General features: G+C 34.7%; 1 protein-coding gene across 1 annotated transcript; it reads left to right on the top strand.

Annotated features, from left to right (window-relative positions):
• Positions 1–11,755: 11,755 nt before the first annotated feature.
• Positions 11,756–26,644, top strand: LOC138334043 (uncharacterized). Its single transcript, XM_069282760.1, has 3 exons — positions 11,756–11,885; positions 25,665–26,246; positions 26,469–26,644. Exons 1-3 carry the CDS (start codon positions 11,756–11,758, stop codon positions 26,615–26,617), a joined length of 861 nt encoding a protein of 286 aa, XP_069138861.1. The 3' UTR covers positions 26,618–26,644.
• The last annotated feature ends 541 nt before the right edge of the window (positions 26,645–27,185 follow it).

The raw sequence follows: 27,185 nt of genomic DNA, 5'->3' as shown, positions 1-27,185 counted from the left end.
GTTGGCACAGTGTCATTCCTAATACTTTGGTGGAAGATTTTTTTATAAGATTATGGATAAATTCTCCAGTAATCTGCACGTGGTAAAGGTGCCAAATGATCAGTTGATTATAATAGATTGCTGGATGTGTTATCAAACACATATATACACACACATAACTGACCTTTCCATGGATGTGTGGGGAAATGTTATCTACTATTTGTGTAATTAGTAGTACAGGTTAATGCATATTTACAATTCCGATTTTACATTTGTTTGTAAGCTTTCCAAGATATCAATGAAATAATATGCTAGCCATGCTTCTCACATATGTATTGGTGAAGTGTTTTGACAATTTGTTTTGATAGTAACAGTGTGTGAGATAGTGATATTTTTCAAGCTAGGCCTAGCAAATCTAAATTAGTAAAAATGTTTGTATGTATGAAATTGGTCAAAGTAAACTATCATGCTTTACCAAAGCTGTAGAGAAAGGAGTAATATTTTACTGCTGGTATGGAAGTAATTTGGTAAATGGATATTCGGTCCAGTCCATAGATACCTGTCAATATTGCTTTCCTATACTTTTTTCTGAAGATTATCTGGTTCTACAAGCTTGGCACTTGATGTCATATCCATGTGTAGAATAATGTGCTTATGGATTTTGTTAAGATATGCAGACTTGTGGAAAAAGTACAACCTGAAAACACACACGCAGAGTGTGATATCAATTTAAGTAACTTGATGCAGTTCACAGCAAAGGTTTATTAAGTTCATGTGCTTAAAGCCGCATGATCCGTATCTTTCAGGGTCCGTAAAACAAACAATGACAAGATATGGTGTAATAGCCCTAAAAAGTTATGAACTTTCCCCAAATTACAAGTCTAGAAAGTTAAGAGGTCCAAAGATATAAATATACAAAATTTTATTTTAGACTTATGCGCGGTCCGACATAAAGTCAAAAGTTAACTCCTCCAAAGCTTAGAAATGCTACTTTGCGCATGTCCGGAAATAAAAGTTGTTTACCGCAATGGAGCGAGCTTTGCAGTGAAAGCTCGCCGGCTTAGAATCAACTGCTGATTCGAAGTGAATAACGAAATTATTTAAACTAAGAAATGTTGTGAATTGCTGAGAATATTACACGGAAACGAATTCGAGCTATGACAACAACTATGATTTGTGAATGATCTACCAAAACCACATAAACTGACTTCATAAGGTGAGTGGGGTCCCGAAGGGGTAACAGTTATATTCTATAAGTGTTTGGTCGCTTTTTGGAATTGGTACCATAGTAAAATAGAGATTAGAAATCAGGAAAAGTGTTGATAAATTGGGGAACATATAACAGATTTAATCTTGGATTACAACAGAAGCATTAATAGAGTCGTATTATACGCGTTTACTTAATCTAAAAGATGATCGCTTTCTTCAGTGCGATGTATACATGTAACACAACTTGAATTATATGCGACACTCCACATTATTTTAATGTACATGCAGGTCGATGATCATAACTTTAAGTTAATAATCTTTTAATAAATGTACACAACTTTTGCTGCTTAATTTTGATATAGATTTCATATGTTTATACATATATATACGGTATACAGAAATAAATCAAAATTTAATATATCAATCAAAATATATTTCAAATATTATGATGTAATATTATATGTGTAGCAATATATGTTTAAACAGAAATAAGGATTTGATTGAAATAATTAGACTCATCAACGTGGTCCGTTTATCATATGAAATGATTTCGCAAATTTGATTAACTGATTGTCCCAATCGCACAGCTGATAAAAATCCATATAAGTTTCTTGCTAGAATTAATTAACAGAGTCAGAGACATATAGAATCTATATTTGTATGTCTCTGACAGAGTTATTTGGGTACAAAGGTAGCTAATTATAAGAACTTTTTAATAAATTTCAACTTAATTTATTTCAGTTAAATTGTTGACTCTTGACAAAATACAAAGTTCTGTAACTTTTCAAAAATCAAAACTCATAGGGCACCTGTTCACCTGTATTTTCAGGAATCACAATTTTTGTGTTAATTGAACTGGCTTCATAGGTAATTACAGGATTAGGGGAGGGGCAGTCATGCATGGCAAGACAGGTGACCCCTAGCTTGGTTATTGCCCTAGGCCTGGAGCCTGGCCAGTACAGGTAAAATTCACCGAGCGACTTATGAGGGTATAATAAAAGTGTAATAGCCAAAACTGCTTAATGTACAAAAATTGATATTCTTAATGTAAAATACAATCATATTTAGCTGTTAATTTCTAGAATGACAAAAACAAAGATACATGATTCAAATAAATAAATAATGAAATCCCCCCAAAAATTAATTAAATACATGAAATAAATTAAAATAAATATAGCTATTTATATCTAGAATACCTAATATTTGATCTGAGTACCGGGTAATAAATGTAGCTATTAGTAAATGTATTATAACAAGTATAAAATATTTGATCCTAATAAATAAATAAATTCATTTATTTTCTGAAAAAAGAAAAGAAAAGATGCATGTGGTCAAGCCATATTGCAGCTTACGGTATAGTCTTTACTTTAATATTAAAACTCATATCAGGTTAAATTACTCAGATTGAACCCATATATGATAATGTACACCAATAAAATTAACCATTTTATTTAATAAATTATTTACATACTAACTTAGTTATGCTAATTTTTAAATACAGAGTACATTTGGTAATTCATCTGAAATAATTGAAAGATATTTAAAACGATTCAATGAAATATATACATAAACAGATTGTACATGTACAATTTATGCAATAAGTAGGAGTATCAGGCTCATTTATCTTGTGCACTACGATGTGAACTCTAGTGCACTACAGTGTTAACTCTAGTGCACTACAATGTTATCTCTAGTGCACTACGTTGTTAACTCTAGTGCACTACAATGTGAACTCTAGTGCACTACGATGTTAACTCTAGTGCACTAGCTAGTGAACCGGAGTTAACTTTACTTGTGCACTCCAGTGCACTTCACTACCAAGTTTAGCTTGCTCCCAACTGTAGCTACTGTTACAGCGTCAGGAGTGTGATTTCTTTTCCGATATCTATTTATGTATTTATGTATATCAGTGATATACATGTATATCCTTTTACTGTATGCTATGGATATTACTGTATTAAAGAAGCCACTTTCAAACGTACTTCATCAGTGCTCGTATATGAAAGATTGTATTTTTTTTAGACTTACAGTCACTTAGTCACGTACTCGTTATCCTATCTGCTGGTCTTAATGATATAAAATTCACACCAATACATCATAATTGGTGTAAGTACAGAATAGTAATTGACTGTTTAAAATATATATTATATATTATGTCCAATACATTTAGGCTACATAAATTCTGGCACTAATTAGGACGCACTAATTAGGACCATTATTCTTCACATGAAAATGCCTAGACCCCTGTAATTCAAGAAATGACTAACTTAGTTTCTAGTGAGGTTTGATTTTGATAAACGTGTTCAAAAAATGTGTAATTGTTATAAATTTGTGTTTGACAGAAAACAATTGGAACTAGTTTGTTTTACATGTAGGCTTACACTGAAAGATTATGTACATGCATACATGTATACAGTATTTATCTATGTACATAACTGACATTTACTCCATATTTTCTTTATAGAGTGTTTGGGACCTTCAACCAGATGACAGAAGTGCAAGATGTGATGGCAGCTCGCCCAAAAATAAAAGGGAAAAACAACTACATGTATATCTGAGATCAAAACTGACAGTAAAAAATAAAGTCTGTTTGTAATGTACCCATTATGAACCAGAAAGAAATTATTTTCAAGAAGGAAGGACAGAACAAACCTAGCATAATTCTTTACAATTATCACCAGGATATTTTCAAATTATTTATTTTTTCTTCACACAAATGAATAAAGGAATAATAATGATTATTGCATGTTTACATACCTAGTATGTATAACTTTTGAATAATTTATATGGGACAAGGATGTAATTCCAATTTATGAACAATAAACCAATTAAAATAAATATGTCATTTGTCTGAGTTGTTTAATTATGTAGTGTTCATTTTAGAAATCTTCAAATACAGAAAATAAATAGCAAACAAGACTGGAGCTAGATCAAAGGTTATTTGGGTCAAAAGTCAGTGTCAAATCTCAGGATTTTGGCTCTATAGATATACATATATCCCTATGTGTAATAAAAAAATCTTGTTGTTGTGTAATACACAGATTGCACACATATATAAGAATATCCATATATCTGTAGAGACAATAGCCTGTGATGCATGTTGTTAAATTGCATTATTCATTATTGACTATTTTAAGTTGCAAAGTTTTGATTGAATTAGAAAGGAATAGACTGACAATAACTTCTAATTAGTCCAGGTCAATCAAGGTCTACATGTACAAGCTCTTAGCAACTTCACTTAGTGTTTGGAGCAGGATCACACTAAAGGAATTAGGATTGTTTGAATATATAAAAATACAAAATACAAAATACAACTAAAAAAGTTAGATTTTCCAGCAGGTTAGACTATATACATACTAAAAAATGAATTTTACTGCAATTACTCTGATGACATGAGAATCACATGATATGGTCAGCTTATTTACTACTGGATGCTAATTTGAACTCCAATCATTTTTTATTGACTTAAAATTCAATGCACAATATATGTGTACATGTACACTATACAATGTATATGAATGTGCTATTTGTGCATGAATATGATTGTATAAGAAACACCTAGGTCTTTCATTATACATGTTTCTGATTCATTTGATTCAGAGACAAATTCACGGCTGGGCATCATATTATATGGTAGCTATATGGTTCATTGGCAAGCTATAATGTACATGTACATCACAAATTTAACCAAGGGAGCTGTCTTCATTATCTACACAGAAAATATATACATAATTGCTTGTTAGACATTCAGAACTTTTAACACACATTAAACCGCCTTATTGCAACCTCAACCCCATTTTTTTTTTTTTTTTTTTAATTTTCTGTAATCAACCAAATGTTTATAGTTTCACCAGAAATTTATCATCATGTTTTTAACGAACATGGAGCTTTTCCAACATAATTATCGGAAATATACGTACAATAACATGTATTAAGTTTTATACTCGTTTATGGCGGTACATGGTGATTTTTTTTAACTAATACATGTATACACAGTACATATGACACTGAACGAAAATGCATATTATGTCAAGTTTTCTCTCCGTGCTTATTTTACTTGATTTATTATTATATTTCATTTGGACCTTTATAAAACAAGTTATATGGTTATCCAAGGCAAGTATAATATCGTCTGAGATATTTATTTTTAAAAATATCACCAGAGATTTACATGTAGATAACCATTTTCATCTCTATATAGTACGATGTGTCTTGTCTATTTCATTATTTATCAATACCATTATTTATATATCTGGTACATTTTTGTACAATTTTTTATCTTTCCTAGTACGATGTATGGTATCGCAACACGTATTTTATACGAAGTTTAAATACCGTTCCCACAAGAATCCCTCCGGTGGCCCGCGGAAATTAGGCAAAGCATAGTCAACCGATCGCCGTATTGTAAACACTCAAAATGACCGAATGGAAGTAATGTTTACACGATGATAATGTATATATATTGATCTGGGGGACTCTTTAACTTCATCACATAACAAAACATTCACTTGTTCATGATAAGTAACAAGTTCTTCCGTAGAAGTTCCTGCTAACAGAAAGATACGGATTATGCGGCTTTAATGTAAATATGAATGTATTTTAAAGCAAACATTAGAAATTACATTGATCTGTTTGTTTCCTTTCCATCAATGTCATTTCACTCTACATCTTCATGTCACATATTGTTGATTGTGATTAAGTTTATTTTTTTGCTCAAGTAGAGTAAGTTCAGTTTTATTCACTTAATTCTTCATGTATGTTTTGCAGAATTTGGGATTTGTCTCCCTTTAATTGGCAAAATTCAACTATTTTGATTACCTCTCTTTTTATATAGAAGAGTGAAATAATTCTAGTAATTATCTCCCTTTGTAAAGTTGACAGTTTTCATCTATACAGTACTGAACTAAAGGTTTTCTATCTACAGCAAATATAACTTAACATCTAATTGCTAGTTTTATTAATAATTGTATGCTAATTTCAAATGGTATTTATCACCCATTGGGAAAATTGCTTATTGCAATTTTGTTTTGGAGGGCGGATGTTGCATATATGGAATGGGTGAAGATGTAAAAAGTGATCGTTTGCTTCTTGTCACTAATTGACCTACTGAATTGTCCCATTATTACGATATGTTTGGAACAGGGTGCTATAGTAGAGTTATCGTCCGTAGCTTCACTGATGATTATGGGTCCTAATAAATAATGAAATCGGAATGAAACATCGGGAGGACAAAGCACATTAAGAAGTAATGATAAGTACAAGTTTTCTCGTTGACTTCAACATGCCAATCATAATACTTACCCACAGAATTCCTCCATCATTCACTGAAATACAAATCAGTCCTGTACCCATAATTTTTACTTCAGAATATTTAATTTTGCTGATGTTAGTAGCAATGGCAACAGACAACACCTATATGGACCAGTAACCATGCTGTGAAGCTCTATTTACATATTTAATACTTGCTTTTGTACCACAAAATAACCAGACAATCAAGTAAGTGGTGATAAGTGAGTCATTTCCTCATTAACTCATTAAAGTAGCCGCGTGTATTCAACATTTTAAACAATTCTGACACCAAAATTATCAATTCTTTATGTTTCTTCCTTTAAGCATATTTATCATCACATAATATATTTGATAAGTAAATGTTCTTACAGAAGTTAACAGACGACGGTATTATCCGCAATGTATATTACATTCATTTTTCAAAATTTAAGATAAGAATAATGCACGTAATCCAGACTGGTTGTTTCTATCGATGTTTTCTTATAATGCAATGGAAACCTACTGTCAAAGGATGACAATTTGGGGTATTATATTCACTTGTATTAATACAGAATAGCTTTCAGATCACGACTAGCAGTCAGAACGGTTATGTGTATTTACAGATGGATCTGGAGATTTATAGCATCAAACCTGACATTATTCACTGTATCATCAATGGTCTTATGTTTTATAGTAGTATTTCAATTTGTTCATCTTAAATGTATACTTTTCCAGTTACTCGTTAGCCATATGCCTGGTTCCTATATTCTCGTTATTCAATGAGTTTTTAACGTCCAGATGCCGCATCCTCCTATTTCAGTAGTTAATGTCACTTTCGTTATATCCATACCTAGAATATGTCATAGGTAAACTGGAGGTTTCATATGCAATAGTTGAGAAGGTATAGTTTAGTAATTTTGTGTAAGTCAAACGAATCGAATAACGGTACAATGTGATTGACTGTATGGCTTTAAATTTGGGCGACGCTCACCATGAAATCTTCAAAGAAAGCTTTTGAAGGCCTGTCATTGGATCAGTTCTCTTGAATAGATAGTCCGGTGGTGATTATAACGACAGTGATAGTAACCCATATCGAGGATGAGATACTGGTGATATATGTTGACTAGTGATGCATGACAAGGCTTTCAGGACGTTTTTGTTACTCTACAACGAATTGTTTAATCGTTTAAGGTTTATAATTTCCATTTTTATTTTTATGTGTTATGTATTGTGTATAATTAGGTTAATGACTGAACCACTGATTAATGTTCTCCACTAATCAAAGGCTAGTGTTTGTCGTCTGTTGACCTCACTATTTACTAGATCACCATTGATAATGTTACAAACGTATTAACCTACACAATTACCCTGGTATAATTAACAAGTTAACATTGTGTGGAGTATGAACTATTTTATCAATGATGCAGCGGTAGATGACGGATGATTTTCAAAGTTCCACCGAGTCCTGAATGGGCGGTGATATCTGGTTTCTAATGGAGGGTGCATTGATCTGGATGTCATGACGGGTGTCGTACCCTGGTACCTAGTGGAGTCATTGGTCACTTAGCATTGTAAGTCTGTTTGTTTTATAGAATTGTTATAATCAGCTGATGAGCTTGTACAGTAGGTCTCGTTACAACAAATACCCAGCTGATAACTCCGATATTCACTAAAAAATAATAGTAGCATTGTCTTCCACTAATGTCACCAGTGGTTGGGATAACCTCGTCCACCTCGACCCTGGGAATCAAGTGGATTTAAAGACACAATTTAGGTTATTATGCTTAAACTGACAGGGTTTCAATAATGTTAAACATCTAACTATCAATGTATTTATGTTCTTAATGGTGTAGAAAGAATAATCATTTGGATTAATCAAAGCACGAAACATTATCAATGAAAACCATGCCGAATCAAAATAATGTTTTCTCTGTATATGGTGCATTAAAGGATAAGATATATTTGTGGACGAACGTAAATATATATGTATCGCATTCACTGCACATGTAACAAGATATGTAGTGAATATTATAAGACTCTTTCAAATGTGGATATGAAGGATAGGGATATTGTACCCGAGGGTCACAAAATATAGTAAAACCCGAGGCTTGCCGAGGGTTTTACAACATTTTGTGGTCCCGAGGGTAGAATATCCGTATCCTTCACATCCACTTATGAAAGAGTATTTTTCTTTCATACCTCGACGTTTTATTGCAGTTTTACAGCTATAATATCCCGCCATTTTGAAATAAATTTGAAGAAATCTACGACTGGATGTCAATTTTCCATACATGAAACATTACGTGATATTTTCATAACAAATTCCGCATCCTTTATATTAAACCAGCCATATTTGTGAAAAAATGTTAAGATTTTACCGGGAAATAGAGATTTTGTTGACGCCGTGACGTCACGAGGCTTTGCCATGTATACTGTAATACAGCCTCAGGAGACGTGAGTGTATTGCCCTGAACCAGCCAGTATTACACTCGTAGGTATGAAAGAAAATATATATATTTCCGCTCTTCTACATATATTGCAGGAATAGGCATACCATACTTACAGTGTATATTGAATTGATAACAAAAACAATATAAACAAATAACACAATATAAAACAAGATACCGCAAAGCGTGACATTATTCCCCGCGCCCCGCAGGGAATAAAACACAAATACATCAAGGTTAAAGTAACAATTATTCAAGTATAACATTAAATGTATACGAGTATTGTAAATCTAGAGTTTCTAGACACTCAACAGAAAAAAAATCAAAATTGAAGGTCAACAACAGCAAAAGGCATAACTATGGCACTTGTCTGAAATATACAGAAATTTTCAGGGAGCTGCGTTGAACGGTTTTGGAGTTATACTCCGGAAACAAAAAGGAAGCAGTAATTTGGTATTTTTTACTAAGTATTTGCATGGTAACGAAAATTATTCTAAAAATGGAAGGTACTCAATAGCAAAAGGCACAACTAGGGTTTTTGTCTGAAGTATACAGAAAGATTCAGGGAGCTGCGTTGAGCGGTTTTGGAGTTATAGTCCGGAAATAAAAGGAAACAGTAATTTGGTATTTTTGAATAAGTTTCCATGGTAACGGAAAAAATTCCCAAAATGGAAGGTCCAAAATAGCACAAGATTACACAAAGTTTCATGACGCTGCATTAAACGGTTTTGGAGTTTAAGTCCGGTAACAAAACAAAAAAAACCCAGTTATTTGGTATTTTTTAATAAGTTTCCATGGTAACGGAAAAATAAAAAAGGCGCAACTAGGGCGCTTCTCTGATGTATACAAAAAGTTTCAAGGAGCTGTTTTGAACGGTTTTTTTAGTTTCAGTCCGGAAAATGATCTCGGACGGACGGACGGACGGACGGACGGTGCCAAGAATAATACCCCAGATAATCTCGGTTCGCGAGGGATAAAAATACCTAGAAAATATAAAGGGCCTTTCGACAGACACGTCTCACACTAATTTGTTTCGTTATTTCTGAATGTAAACAATATCACTGTGTATGTGTATACCGCAGCAGTTTAGTTTGTTATTGATATGAAGGCCATTGAAATAATTGGACGCAAGAAGAAAAGTATTCATATATCAATATGTATGTCTAGAAAGGAATAAAGAAGAAATCAATTGTGAAACATATATCTATTTAGTGACACAGAGGAAAATAGATATAAGGTCAAGTTAAGGTTATTTCACATAACTCAAAATAAGAAAACAGGCAGCAATCAACATTAAACGTTTGTCTGCGAATAACACTATTAAGTTTGAGTCATATCAGCCAAAGAGTTTTCGGTTTTCTGTGTAGTGTTTTTAATGTCAAATTGATTATTCTTTTACATTTTCTTTTTAGGTTGTCAATGCATGTATTTCTGTACCACTAATGCAACAAATGTATGTGTTATGAGTAGACACACCTTTCCACAAACTTTTAGTATTTATGTAGTTATGAGAGATTTGTTCAACGGCTAAAATTGAGTTTAACTTTATAATTAAAAAAAAAAAAGAAAAAAAAGTTCGTTAGATGTAGGCTGTCATCGATTTTACTGGTGCACTTTAGCTAAAGAATAATTAGAAATAAATGAAAACTTAACACACATATAAACCCTTGGTTCAAACAATTAACATCCCATTACGATTCTGAACACCTAGATTAACAAACACCTCAAATTGATGGATTGAGCATCATAACTCGAAATAAACAAAATAAGGCAATCAATAAATATGTCTTTGTTCCATTTTGTAACTGATTGATAGTTAAATTTTATTTAGTCTAGTTATTCTGAAGGAACATTATGTATATTTATATTATTATCAAAATGACAATAAAAGAGTGCATCATTGAAATAATATTTACTGAACGTTCTGTGTAGGGATCTAAGCCAGTTTTTGCCCCGGTTCACATAAAATTCACTTTTTTTTTGCCCTGGTTCACGTGAAATTCACGTAAAGAAATAGATGTAAGAACACTTCACAAATGAAGATAAATGAATTATAAGAAAAAATCGATATTTTTATCATTAACACAAAATTCCTTCTTTGTTAAATACACATCCCATTTTCTCTGAACAAACAGTTAAACAAACCTTGTTTATTGGTAAGCGGTTTGTTATAATGAGTATTGATCCGGCCCAATCTATTCATATTGTTCCGACCAATTACCTCTGATACTACATGTGTGTTATAATGTACGTCATACACGGTGGACGCAGAAACATCCCAATCATTTAATTAGGAAGACGCGTACGGTACGGGTCAGAGCACCTGCTACACTGTAGGTAAGTACAATTAATTAACAACTATCTAATTAACGGCTCTACGTATGGGCGATTTTACCCCGAGCTTAACTTGACAATTTCTTCTTCGTAGTGTTTTATCAATATCTTCATATATTCTGGTAAATAATTTGGTCATGTAATATTCATTATTGGTTGATTTCGTTAGATGCGAAAACGTTTTATTCACACGAATCAAACACTTTTCAGCTGAAGGTGAATGTACAGTTATAAAATAGAGGTTTGTTTTTCTTAAGCTATGATAGATTGTATTTCTAAACCTTATTTTTAAAACATTCTATAACAATGGGTTAACATACCTCTTTGAATGTTACTTAATTAGATAAAACTATTATTTCTGAAATTTGCATATTCTATTGTATTAAGTTTTTTGTAATTTTTTTTTCGCAAATTGACATTAAATGAAAGAAGCATAGCATTTTTTTTCAAAGAGTTCATTTATGTCAACACACATTGTTTCAGATCATTCTTTTACACAGTAAGGGATTTTGATCAAAATGGCCATGGCAACATCCGAACCGGAGTCGGAAACTAGCACTTCGGAACCTGAATCGGAACCCGAATCTGAACCAACCACTATGGAGATGGTCATGCCGACTGTACTGATACTAGTCCTGGGCGTGGTCGGTCAGTAAATCACACTAGCATTCTTATTACTGCTTTATGTATTTAAATCTTATTTATAAAATGTCCATTGGATTCTGTGTATTGTGTTAATGCCAATGCTGCGATCGGTTCCATGTAACTGTACATATGGCATTTCAGTCGTGAACTATTTTGAACGTGGCAGAAACTCAAATAATAGATCACAGCGATCCGAGAGTTAGATAAAGTCTCTATCAATTTGGACCCACGAAAGTGCAAATATATATAGATATTATTTTAGACGTTTTAAGGGGTCTGATTAAAATAATTAAAATCGTAATCTAAATAGTTTGTATTGAGAAGGATGGAATGTTCTCTGAGACAAAAATTCTACACAGTTTACCTTAAATTCCCATTTCTAGTAAGCCATCACAAAAACGCTTACTATCGTTGAAAAGAGCGATAATGATTATTTCAAAATTACCATACACAACTATACACAACACCGACACTAAGTCAATAGCAGACCCGTTTCAACAAAAATGACTCAAAGATGTCCTCAATCGGGTTTGGGAATCCATGGTGACAAATTATGCTCAGGTATGTATTTATGAGGTAATCGGTATAATCTTTTTCAGTTAGCTGACTGAAGATAAAAATTATTATGCTTCTTTCGGGACACATCGTAGTTTATTTTTGGCCTAACGCAAACATTAGAGACACCTAAGGAAAGTGTATACACAAACCCAGTTAAAGCTGACAATGCAAGTTAAAAACATGCAGTTGAAATTAAAAAAAAAATATTAACGAAATATTTTTTTTTCAAAAATTGTTTCTGAGACATCCCCTAGTTATGACAGTGTATACGTAGTATCTAAGGAAGTGGCAGCCATTTTTCTTTTGCTCTGCTTAGTAACCTTCACTGGCCAACCCCCTATATAAAGCACGGGACACTTGACACACGTGTATCATTCTAAGCATATCTTGTCTCAGAACAATGTCAAATTGACCTGACAATATTTCATTGAAGTAATAGATGAATGTGTTGTCAGCTATATCCCAACATATGTCCAATACGAACTAATAAAACACTTCAATATACACTAAGTTTTACACGTACATGTACAACGACACGTGTGTGTCCTTGATAGTTGTCGCTCGTTTGGGTCAGGTACATATTCACGTGTATATGGTCAGTTGAGTGCGTCGGGTACGATGATATACGTGGAGATATGTGGATGGATTATTTTTGGATTTCTATTCACTTGCGTTGGAATTTTATTTTGAGAAACATCTAAATGACAACTTAGAGGAGTTGACATGTTTTCTTGCTAAAAAAAAGTCCCATATAGTTTTACAGGTGAGGGTTTTGTTTACCTATTTGTAGGTGATATAACCTGTGGACTGCTAGGTGTATAGGTACATGAATGAGCGCACGTGTGTCGATTCACGCGCTTTATATAGGGGTCGGTGAGTCGTCGGAATGTAAAACAAAAATGGCTGTCCTCAACCGGGGAATGTCTCATAAACGATTCTTGGAAAAACGAGTATACTTATTTAAAAACAAAATCATGTTAATAATTTTAACTTGCATTGTCAGCTTTAAGGACATTTTGTTGTGACAGTGGCATCATAGTTGAGTAGATTGGGTTTGGAGGGAATATCATCGCTCTTGTCGACGATAATGACCCCTAGAATTAAAGCTAGGGGAAGTAGATATTTGTCTCGAGGATATTTCCACCCTTCAACGATGAGTATATATAACAGTCATGTGATTTTCTTTTCCAGAAAATACGAGATTTGAAAAATTATTTAAAAAAATCGTTTTTATAGTAAATATCCCGATTTTTTTATAATTTTTCAAATCTCATTTTTTTCTAAAAAAAATCACATGACTGTTATATATATTCATCAGTCCATCCACCAAATACAAAAAAAAAATGTATGACAACACCCATTTTTATTGAGTTGGCCCCTTGTGAATAAGATATGTGTTCAAGTCAACACGATTAAAAAATCAATTACATTTAAATATTTCCTTCCGTTTCGAACCTTGAAGCGTTCCTTTATCATGTTCATAATGGTTGTACTACTATAATTTGTTTGCACCAAATGGAATGTGTGACGTTTTATTGCTGTTGTTCGACAGCTTACATGATCATTTTTTTCATCGATAAGACAAATATTTTATAATATTTTTTAACCAGATATAAAGATGATTTTGGTATGTAGGTAAGCATGAGGTTTTATTAAGGAATATATTTTGATTTTGTTGAGGTTATGAGGGTATAATGATAATAGAGCAGGTGTAAATCGCCGGGGTTACATAAAATTTACACGGGCTCCATTATCATTAAACCCTCATAACCTCAACAAAATTAAAATATATTCCTCATATTTACAGTTTTTCACGCAATTAATATATTTATTTTTTTCGCGACACTGTCATATTCTTTTATTAAAATACCCATATTTTTGTCTCTCCCGTCATCGTCAACGAATTCGATTAAACAGCTGATCGGAATAGTCATTCATAGGTTCCCACCAAACGTGGGGTCATGACCCCACGTTGCTACGCCAGCAACTATTCCCGTAACAATAGAATCGCCGCACGTGTTGAACTATCATTATACACTGGTAATGATAATACTAGAAAGCATGGTTATTGAGTCCATGTCAGTGCAAACTGTAAAAATCCAATAATAGACTTGTTTCAAAGCATACATTGGTAACTGCAGTATGTTATAAAACTGATAACATGCTTTGGATGCATTGTAGTTTAACACTTTAGGACAAAAAACTTATTTATACTGTTAAAGCATAACGTGTTGTATTATTTCCATGACAGCGGTTTTATAAAAATCATTTATATTTGGCCAACCTTTTGCTAAGATCAAGTATTATATAATGTTCATATACTTGGCACTATCACCAATGTCGGTGAATGATATCATGTCGACGTTAATCTGTTGGTGAATGATATAATGTCGACGTTCATCTGTTGGTGAATGATTTGATGTCGACGTTAATCTGTTGGTGAATGATATAATGTCGACGTTAATCTGTTGATGAATGGAATGATGTCGACGTTAATATGTTGGTGAATGATATAATGTCGACATTAATCTGTTGGTGAATGACATGATGTCGACGTTAATCTATTGATGAATGGAATGATTTCGACGTTAATATGTTGGTGAATGATATAATGTCGACATTAATCTGTTGGTGAATGATATAATGTCGACGTTTATCTGTTGGTGTGTGATTTGATGTCGACGTTAATCTGTTGGTGAATGACATAATGTCGACGTTAATCTGTTGGTGAATGATATAATGTCGACGTTTATCTGTTGGTGAATGATTTGATGTCGACGTTAATCTGTTGGTGAATGATATAATGTCGACGTTAATCTGTTGATGAATGGAATGATGTCGACGTTAATATGTTGGTGAATGATATAATGTCGACGTTAATCTGTTGGTGAATGATATAATGTCGACGTTTCTGTAATGACATGATGTTGACGTTAATGTGAATGATATCTGTTGGTGAATGTCGACGTTTTTAATCTGTTGGTGAATGGAATGATGTCGACGTTAATCAGTTGGTGAATGATATGATGTCGACGTTAATCTGTTGGTGAATGACATGATGTCGACGTTAATGTGTTGGTGAATGATATGAATGTCGACGTTAATCTGTTGGTGAATGATATGATGTCGACGTTAATCTGTTGGTGAATGATATAATGTCGACGTTAATCTGTTGGTGAATGATATAATGTCGATGTTAATCTGTTGGTGAATGGAATGATGTCGACGTTAATGTGTTGGTGTATGATATGATGTAGACGTTAATGTGTTGGTGAATGATATAATGTCGACGTTAATCTGTTGGTGAATGATATGATGTCGACGTTAATCTGTTGGTGTATGATATGATGTCGACGTTATTGGTAAACAATATAATGTCGACGTTAATCTGTTGGTGAATGATATAATGTCGACGTTTATTTGTTGGTGAATGACATGATGTCGACGTTAATCTGTTGGTGAATGATATAATGTCGACGTTAATCATCTGTTGGTGAATGATATAATGTCGTCGTACGTTATCTGTTGGTGAATGAATGATGTCGACGTTAATCTGTTGGTGAATGATATAATGTCGACGTTTATCTGTTGGTGAATGACATGATTGTCGACCGTTAATCTGTTGGTGAATGATATGATGTCGACGTTAATCTGTTGGTGAATGACATGATGTCGACGTTAATCTGTTGGTGAATGATATGATGTCGACGTTAATCTGTTGGTGAATGATATGATGTCGACGTTAATCTGTTGGTGAATGATATGATGTCGACGTTAATCTGTTGGTGAATGATATAATGTCGACGTTAATCTGTTGGTGAATGGAATGATGTCGACGTTAATATGTTGGTGAATGATATAATGTCGACGTTAATCTGTTGGTGAATGATATAATGTCGACGTTAATCTGTTGGTGAATGATATGATGTCGACGTTAATCTGTTGGTGAATGATATGATGTCGACGTTAATCTGTTGGTGAATGATATAATGTCGACGTTAATCTGTTGGTGAATGATATAATGTCGACGTTAATCTGTTGGTGAATGATATGATGTCGACGTTAATCTGTTGGTGAATGGAATGATGTCGACGTTAATCTGTTGGTGAATGATATGATGTCGACGTTAATCTGTTGGTGAATGATATAATGTCGACGTTAATCTGTTGGTGTGTGATATGATGTCGACGGTTAATCTGTTGGTGAATGATATAATGTCGACGTTAATCTGTTGGTGAATGACATGATGTCGACGTTAATATGTTGGTGAATGATATAATGTCGACGTTAATCTGTTGGTGAATGATATGATGTCGACGTTAATCTGTTGGTGAATGACATGATGTCGACGTTAATCTGTTGGTGAATGATATAATGTCGACGTTAATCTGTTGGTGAATGATATGATGTCGACGTTAATCTGTTGGTGAATGATATAATGTCGACGTTAATCTGTTGGTGAATGATATGATGTCGACGTTAATCTGTTGGTGAATGATATGATGTCGACGTTAATCTGTTGGTGAATGATATAATGTCGACGTTAATCTGTTGGTGAATGATATAATGTCGACGTTAATCTGTTGGTGAATGATATAATGTCGACATTAATCTGTTGGTGAATGACATGATGTCGACGTTAATATGTTGGTGAATGATATAATGTCGACGTTAATCAGTTGGTGAATGATATAATGTCGACATTAATCTGTTGGTGAATGACATGATGTCGACGTTAATCTGTTGGTGAATGATATAATGTCGACGTTAATCTGTTGGTGAATGACATGATGTCGACGTTAATGTGTTGGTGAATGATATGATGTCGACGTTAATATGTTGGTGAATGATATAATGTCGACGTTAATCTGTTGATGAATGGAATGATGTCGACGTTAATCTGTTGGTGAATGGAATGATGTCGACGTTAATATGTTGGTGAATGATATAATGTCGACGTTAATCTGTTGGTGAATGATATAATGTCGACGTTTATCTGTTGGTGAATGACATGATGTCGACGTTAATCTGTTGGTGAATGATATGATGTCGACGTTTATCTGTTGGTGAATGGAATGATGTCGACGTTTATCTGTTGAATGACAGATGTCGACGATGAATGTCGACGTTAATGTTTGGTGAATGATATAATGTCGACGTTAATGTTGGTGAATGATATGATGTCGACGTTAATCTGTTGGTGAATGACATGATGTCGACGTTAATCTGTTGGTGAATGATATAATGTCGACGTTAATCTGTTGGTGAATGATATGAAGTCGACGTTAATCTGTTGGTGTGTGATATGATGTCGACGTTAATCTGTTGGTGTATGATATGATGTCGACGTTATTGGTAAACGATATAATGTCGACGTTTATCTGTTGGTTAATCTGTTGGTGAATGATATGATGTCGACGTTATCTGTTGGTGATGACATGATGTCGACGTTTATCTGTTGGTGAATGATATGATGTCGACGTTAATCTGTTGGTGGATGATATGATGTCGACGTTACGTTGGTATAATGTTGACGTTAATCTGTTGGTATGATATGTCGACGTTTATCTGTTGGTGAATGATATGATGTCGACGTTTATCTGTTGGTGAATGATATGATGTCGACGTTAATCTGTTGGTGAATGATATGATGTCGACGTTAATCTGTTGGTGAATGGAATGATGTCGACGTTAATGATGTGATGATATATGTCGACGTTAATATGTTGGTGAATGATATGATGTCGACGTTAATCTGTTGGTGAATGATATGATGTCGACGTTAATCTGTTGGTGAATGATATATGATGTCGACGTTAATCTGTTGGTGAATGATATGATGTCGACGTTAATCTGTTGGTGATGAATGATGTCGACGTTAATCTGTTGGTGAATGGATATGATGTCGACGTTAATCTGTTGGTGAATGATATGATGTCGACGTTAATCTGTTGGTGAATGATATGATGTCGACGTTAATCTGTTGGTGATGATATGATGTCGACGTTAATCTGTTGGTGAATGATATGATGTCGACGTTAATCTGTTGGTGATGATATATGTCGACGTTAATCTGTGTGATGATTGTCGACGTTAATCTGTTGGTGAATGATATGATGTCGACGTTAATCTGTTGGTGAATGATATGATGTCGACGTTAATCTGTTGGTGAATGATATGATGTCGACGTTAATCTGTTGGTGAATGATATGATGTCGACGTTAATCTGTTGGTGAATGATATGATGTCGACGTTAATCTGTTGGTGAATGATATGATGTCGACGTTAATCTGTTGGTGAATGATATGATGTCGACGTTAATCTGTTGGTGAATGATATGATGTCGACGTTAATCTGTTGGTGAATGATATGATGTCGACGTTAATCTGTTGGTGAATGATATGATGTCGACGTTAATCTGTTGGTGAATGATATGATGTCGACGTTAATCTGTTGGTGAATGATATGATGTCGACGTTAATCTGTTGGTGAATGATATAATGTCGACGTTAATCTGTTGGTGAATGATATGATGTCGACGTTAATCTGTTGGTGAATGACATGATGTCGACGTTAATCTGTTGGTGAATGATATAATGTCGACGTTAATCTGTTGGTGAATGATATGATGTCGACGTTAATCTGTTGGTGAATGGAATGATGTCGACGTTAATCTGTTGGTGAATGACATGATGTCGACGTTAATATGTTGGTGAATGATATGATGTCGACGTTAATCTGTTGGTGAATGATATGATGTCGACGTTAATATCTGTTGGTGAATGATATGATGTCGACGTTAATCTGTTGGTGAATGATATGATGTCGACGTTAATCTGTTGGTGAATGATGATATGATGTCGACGTTAATCTGTTGGTGAATGATATGATGTCGACGTTAATCTGTTGGTGAATGATATGATGTCGACGTTTATCTGTTGGTGAATGACATGATGTCGACGTTAATCTGTTGGTGAATGATATGATGTCGACGTTAATCTGTTGGTGAATGATATGATGTCGACGTTAATCTGTTGGTGAATGATATGATGTCGACGTTAATCTGTTGGTGAATGATATGATGTCGACGTTAATCTGTTGGTGAATGATATGATGTCGACGTTAATCTGTTGGTGAATGATATAATGTCGACGTTAATCTGTTGGTGAATGATATAATGTCGACGTTAATCTGTTGGTGAATGATTTGATGTCGACGTTAATCTGTTGGTGAATGATTTGATGTCGACGTTAATATGTTGGTGAATGATATGATGTCGACGTTAATCTGTTGGTGAATGACATGATGTCGACGTTAATATGTTGGTGAATGATATAATGTCGACGTTAATCTGTTGGTGAATGATTTGATGTCGACGTTAATCAGTTGGTGAATGATATAATGTCGACGTTAATCTGTTGGTGAATGATATGATGTCGACGTTAATCTGTTGGTGAATGATATGATGTCGACGTTAATCTGTTGGTGAATGATATGATGTCGACGTTAATCTGTTGGTGAATGATATAATGTCGACGTTAATCTGTTGGTGAATGATATAATGTCGACGTTAATCTGTTGGTGAATGATTTGATGTCGACGTTAATCTGTTGGTGAATGATATAATGTCGACGTTTATCTGTTGGTGAATGATATGATGTCGACGTTAATCTGTTGGTGAATGATATGATGTCGACGTTAATCTGTTGGTGAATGGAATGATGTCGACGTTAATCTGTTGGTGAATGATATGATGTCGACGTTAATCTGTTGGTGAATGATATGATGTCGACGTTAATCTGTTGGTGAATGATATAATGTCGACGTTAATCTGTTGGTGAATGATATAATGTCGACGTTAATCTGTTGGTGAATGTGATGAATGGAATGATGTCGACGTTAATCTGTTGGTGAATGATATGATGTCGACGTTAATCTGTTGGTGAATGATATAATGTCGACGTTAATCTGTTGGTGAATGACATGATGTCGACGTTAATATGTTGGTGAATGATATGATGTCGACGTTAATCTGTTGGTGAATGATATGATGTCGACGTTAATCTGTTGGTGAATGATATAATGTCGACGTTAATCTGTTGGTGAATGATTTGATGTCGACGTTAATCTGTTGGTGAATGATATGATGTCGACGTTAATCTGTTGGTGAATGATATGATGTCGACGTTAATCTGTTGGTGAATGATATAATGTCGACGTTAATCTGTTGGTGAATGATATGATGTCGACGTTAATCTGTTGGTGAATGGAATGATGTCGACGTTAATATGTTGGTGAATGATATAATGTCGACGTTAATCTGTTGGTGAATGATATAATGTCGACGTTAATCTGTTGGTGAATGATATGATGTCGACGTTAATCTGTTGGTGAATGATATGATGTCGACGTTAATCTGTTGGTGAATGATATAATGTCGACGTTAATCTGTTGGTGAATGATATAATGTCGACGTTAATCTGTTGGTGAATGATATGATGTCGACGTTAATCTGTTGGTGAATGATATAATGTCGACGTTTATCTGTTGGTGAATGATATGATGTCGACGTTAATCTGTTGGTGAATGATATAATGTCGACGTTAATCTGTTGGTGAATGATTTGATGTCGACGTTAATCTGTTGGTGAATGATATGATGTCGACGTTAATCTGTTGGTGAATGATATGATGTCGACGTTAATCTGTTGGTGAATGATTGATGTCGACGTTAATCTGTTGGTGAATGGATATGATGTCGACGTTAATATGTTGGTGAATGATATAATGTCGACGTTAATCTGTTGGTGAATGATATAATGTCGACGTTAATCTGTTGGTGAATGATATGATGTCGACGTTAATCGTGTTAATATGTCGACTTAATCTGTTGGTGAATGACATGATGTCGACGTTAATATGTTGGTGAATGATATAATGTCGACGTTAATCTGTTGGTGAATGATATAATGTCGACGTTAATCTGTTGGTGAATGATGATGTCGACGTTAATCTGTTGGTGAATGATATGATGTCGACGTTAATCTATGTTGGTGAATGGATATGATGTCGACGTTAATCTGTTGGTGAATGATATAATGTCGACGTTAATCTGTTGGTGAATGATATGATGTCGACGTTAATCTGTTGGTGAATGATATGATGTCGACGTTAATCTGTTGGTGAATGATATGATGTCGACGTTAATCTGTTGGTGAATGATATAAGATGTCGACGTTAATCTGTTGGTGAATGAATGATGTCGACGTTAATATGTTGGTGAATGATATAATGTCGACGTTAATCTGTTGGTGAATGATATGATGTCGACGTTAATCTGTTGGTGAATGACATGATGTCGACGTTAATCTGTTGGTGAATGATATGATGTCGACGTTAATCTGTTGGTGAATGATATGATGTCGACGTTAATCTGTTGGTGATGATGAATGATGTCGACGTTAATCTGTTGGTGAATGACATGATGTCGACGTTAATCTGTTGGTGAATGATATGATGTCGACGTTAATCTGTTGGTGAATGACATGATGTCGACGTTAATCTGTTGGTGAATGATATGATGTCGACGTTAATCTGTTGGTGAATGATATGATGTCGACGTTAATCTGTTGGTGAATGGATATGATGTCGACGTTAATCTGTGTTGGTGAATGAATGATGTCGACGTTAATCGTTGGTGAATGATATGATGTCGACGTTAATCTGTTGTAAACGATATAATGTCGACGTTTATCTGTTGGTGAATGACATGATGTCGACGTTTATCTGTTGGTGAATGACATGATGTCGACGTTTAATCTGTTGGTGAATGATATGATGTCGACGTTAATCTGTTGTGAATGGATATGATGTCGACGTTAATCTGTTGGTGAATGATATGATGTCGACGTTAATCTGTTGGTGAATGATATGATGTCGACGTTAATCTGTTGGTGAATGATATGATGTCGACGTTAATCTGTTGGTGAATGATATGATGTCGACGTTAATCTGTTGGTGAATGATATGATGTCGACGTTAATCTGTTGGTGAATGATATGATGTCGACGTTAATCTGTTGGTGAATGATATGATGTCGACGTTAATCTGTTGGTGAATGATATGATGTCGACGTTAATCTGTTGGTGAATGATATAATGTCGACGTTAATCTGTTGGTGAATGATATGATGTCGACGTTAATCTGTTGGTGAATGATATGATGTCGACGTTAATCTGTTGGTGAATGGAATGATGTCGACGTTAATATGTTGGTGAATGATATAATGTCGACGTTAATCTGTTGGTGAATGATATGATGTCGACGTTAATCTGTTGGTGAATGATATAATGTCGACGTTAATCTGTTGGTGAATGACATGATGTCGACGTTAATCTGTTGGTGAATGATATGTTCTGTTGGTGAATGATATAATGTCGACGTTAATCTGTTGGTGAATGACATGATGTCGACGTTAATCTGTTGGTGAATGATATGATGTCGACGTTAATCTGTTGGTGAATGATATGATGTCGACGTTAATCTGTTGGTGAATGATATGATGTCGACGTTAATCTGTTGGTGAATGATATAATGTCGACGTTAATCTGTTGGTGAATGATATAATGATCGATGATGTCGACGTTAATCTGTTGGTGAATGATATGATGTCGACGTTAATCTGTTGGTGAATGATATGATGTCGACGTTAATCTGTTGGTGAATGATATAATGTCGACGTTAATCTGTTGGTGAATGATATGATGTCGACGTTAATCTGTTGGTGAATGATATGATGTCGACGTTAATCTGTTGGTGAATGATATGATGTCGACGTTAATATGTTGGTGAATGATATAATGTCGACGTTAATCTGTTGGTGAATGATATAATGTCGACGTTAATCTGTTGGTGAATGATATGATGTCGACGTTAATATGTTGGTGAATGATATAATGTCGACGTTAATCTGTTGGTGAATGGAATGATGTCGACGTTAATCTGTTGGTGAATGATATGATGTCGACGTTTATCTGTTGGTGAATGATATGTCGACGTTATGAATGAAATGATGTCGACGTTAATCTGTTGGTGAATGATGATGTCGACGTTAATCTGTTGGTGAATGATATAATGTCGACGTTAATCTGTTGGTGAATGATATGATGTCGACGTTAATCTGTTGGTGAATGATATAATGTCGACGTTAATCTGTTGGTGAATGATTTAATGTCGACGTTAATCTGTTGGTGAATGGAATGATGTCGACGTTAATCTGTTGGTGAATGGAATGATGTCGACGTTAATCTGTTGGTGAATGATATGATGTCGACGTTTATCTGTTGGTGAATGATATGATGTCGACGTTAATCTGTTGGTGAATGATATGATGTCGACGTTAATCTGTTGGTGAATGATATGATGTCGACGTTAATCTGTTGGTGAATGGAATGATGTCGACGTTAATCTGTTGGTGAATGATATGATGTCGACGTTAATCTGTTGGTGAATGATATGATGTCGACGTTAATCTGTTGGTGAATGATATGATGTCGACGTTAATCTGTTGGTGAAATGATATCGACGTTATCTGTTGGTGAATGATATCGACGTTAATCTGTTGGTGAATGATATGATGTCGACGTTAATCTGTTGGTGAATGATATGATGTCGACGTTAATCTGTTGGTGAATGATATAATGTCGACGTTAATCTGTTGGTGAATGATATGATGTCGACGTTAATCTGTTGGTGAATGATATGATGTCGACGTTTATCTGTTGGTGAATGATATGATGTCGACGTTAATCTGTTGGTGAATGATATGATGTCGACGTTAATCTGTTGGTGAATGACATGATGTCGACGTTAATCTGTTGGTGAATGATATGATGTCGACGTTAATCTGTTGGTGAATGATATGATGTCGACGTTAATCTGTTGGTGAATGATATAATGTCGACGTTAATCTGTTGGTGAATGATATGATGTCGACGTTAATCTGTTGGTGAATGATATGATGTTCGACGTTAATCTGTTGGTGAATGGATATGATGTCGACGTTAATATCTGTTGGTGAATGATATAATGTCGACGTTAATATGTTGGTGAATGATATAATGTCGACGTTAATCTGTTGGTGAATGATATGATGTCGACGTTAATCTGTTGGTGAATGGAATGATGTCGACGTTAATCTGTTGGTGAATGATATGATGTCGACGTTAATCTGTTGGTGAATGATATGATGTCGACGTTAATCTGTTGGTGAATGACTTATAATGTCGACGTTAATATGTTGGTGAATGATATAATGTCGACGTTAATCTGTTGGTGAATGATATGATGTCGACGTTAATCTGTTGGTGAATGATATGATGTCGACGTTTAATCTGTTGGTGAATGATATGAATGTCGACGTTAATCTGTTGGTGAATGATATGATGTCGACGTTAATCTGTTGGTGAATGATATAATGTCGACGTTAAATCTGTTGGTGAATATATGATGTCGACGTTAATCTGTTGGTGAATGATATAATGTCGACGTTAATCTGTTGGTGAATGATATAATGTCGACGTTAATCTGTTGGTGAATGATATAATGTCGACGTTAATCTGTTGGTGAATGATATGATGTCGACGTTAATCTGTTGGTGAATGATATGATGTCGACGTTAATCTGTTGGTGAATGATATGATGTCGACGTTATCTGTTGGTGATGAATGATATATGTCGACGTTAATCTGTTGGTGAATGATATAATGTCGACGTTTAATCTATTGGTGAATGATATAATGTCGACGTTTAATCTGTTGATGAATGGAATGAGTCGACGTTTAATCTGTTGGTGATGATTGATGTCGACGTTAATCTGTTGGTGAATGATATAATGTCGACGTTAATCTGTTGGTGAATGATGTTGATGTCGACGTTAATCTGTTGGTGAATGATATAATGTCGACGTTAATCTGTTGATGAATGGAATGATGTCGACGTTAATCTGTTGGTGAATGATATGATGGCGACGATAATCTGTTGGTGAATGATATGATGTCGACGTTACTGGTAAATGATATGATGTCGCGTTAATCTGTTGATGTGTGATATGATGTTAATCTGTTGATGAATGTGATATGACGTTAATCTGTTGATGAATGAAATGATGTGGACGTTATTGGTGTGTGATATGATGTCGACGTTAATCTGTTTTTTCCTATTTCAGTGTGTATATTCCTCTACTGCGTCAGTCATCGACGTCGGCTATCAACTCTTTTCTCGTCCACTAAACGGGTGAAGAACATTCAAGTTGGTGAAGAGGTCTCCGTCATCCGTAACAAGAATTACACCTTCCTTACGTCACGTGATCTCTATGCATTACAAAGACTAGAAAGCTTCCAAAACAACTTCTGTGGACTGGTGAAGATTTGTATTGCCCCGGGCGTGTCTCTCATATCCTGTCCGCTCACTCTGATGTTGTACCAACCGCTCGTGGACTACTGTTGGCCTAAAGCCTCGTTTCCATCTCCACCGAACATCAACGACGCGATTGGTTGTTTCCTGGTTCCCGCGGGAATGGTGTATGCCTTTATGTTCGGGTTCGCCTTCCAGCACGTGTACCAGCGACATAGCCAGATCGGGGACATCATTCAGGAGAAGGCTGGGGTCCTAAAGGAGCTATCGTGGATTTTCAAGAACTTAAATGGAATTTCTCCAGCTACGATGCTAGAAATCCTTAGTATTCTAAAGTCACAGCTTATAAACGAACTATGTCTGGTTCAAGGCATAGACGATCAAATCGGCGCCGGTGAGAACAACTTAAGTTCACTTCGTTTGTACTCAGTGATAACAAAATTTTCAAAATCAAACTACTCAGATATTGTTTCCTTGTGTTGAGTAATATGTATTTCCTAACTTCATGTGAGACAATATGTAAACTGAGGCTGGATAAATTAGGTATTGAATACTGTTGATCTTGTGTACGCATATGTTTCCATAACTATACTTCATTTATTCTGATGTTTTTCAGATCCATGGTCAATTTTATCCCTGGTGAACAAGAAAGTCACAGATCATACGGATAAACTATTGGGACTTGATGGGTCACGAAAAATGAGACGAACTTTAGAAACAGAACAGCGAACGGAAACACTAATGGACTTGGCCTTGTACAATTGAATTAATTAGATGTCTCCGGACACTTCATTCTCTCTTTTATTCACGTGTGTGTTTTAAATACAGACACTTATCTCTCTCTATGTGTGAATGAATATGCTCATGAGTTAATAATCATATAGATTGCTTTCTTTATGATAAGATGTGCTTTAGATTATATATTACTTAGTATGTGTGCTTCTATAGTTATTGTCGACTTCTCTGATCTTATTCTAGAAGTGTTCGTATATTTGGATTGTTTCTATCCTCACGCCTTTATCTTTTGATTACTCGTCCGTGATTCAAGGAGTAGAATTTGGGCTGTGTGTAAGAGTTTTAACTCTCTCTTTTTTGTTAAGAGAGACATCCTTCGAAATTTTTGTGTGTGGTGTGTAGATGATAATAGATCTTATATGACGAGTACTCTATGATTCTCTCAATTAGATTCTTAGATTCTCTACTATAGTAAGAGACAGGACTTAAAGTCTCTCGAATTATAATTTACTTAGGATTATAGTATTTGTTATTGTCTTTTCGGACCTTGCAGTGAGTTTAACTTAAAAATAATTCCAGTCTAGTACTGTAATTACGG

This window comes from Argopecten irradians, chromosome 10 (assembly GCF_041381155.1).
Source record: "Argopecten irradians isolate NY chromosome 10, Ai_NY, whole genome shotgun sequence".
Lineage (NCBI taxonomy): Eukaryota > Metazoa > Mollusca > Bivalvia > Pectinida > Pectinidae > Argopecten > Argopecten irradians.
The sequence above is the reverse complement of the archived record's forward strand: the minus strand, read 5'-3'. Positions and strand labels throughout refer to the sequence as shown.

Bases quoted from the DNA above. Each gene is read 5' to 3' on its own strand.
- LOC138334043 (XM_069282760.1), top strand. From the start codon at position 11,756: ATGGCCATGGCAACATCCGAACCGGAGTCGGAAACTAGCACTTCGGAA. The intron at 11,886-25,664 runs GTCAGTAAATCA...TTCCTATTTCAG, and splicing joins ACTAGTCCTGGGCGTGGTCG to TGTGTATATTCCTCTACTGC. The intron at 26,247-26,468 runs GTGAGAACAACT...GATGTTTTTCAG, and splicing joins AGACGATCAAATCGGCGCCG to ATCCATGGTCAATTTTATCC.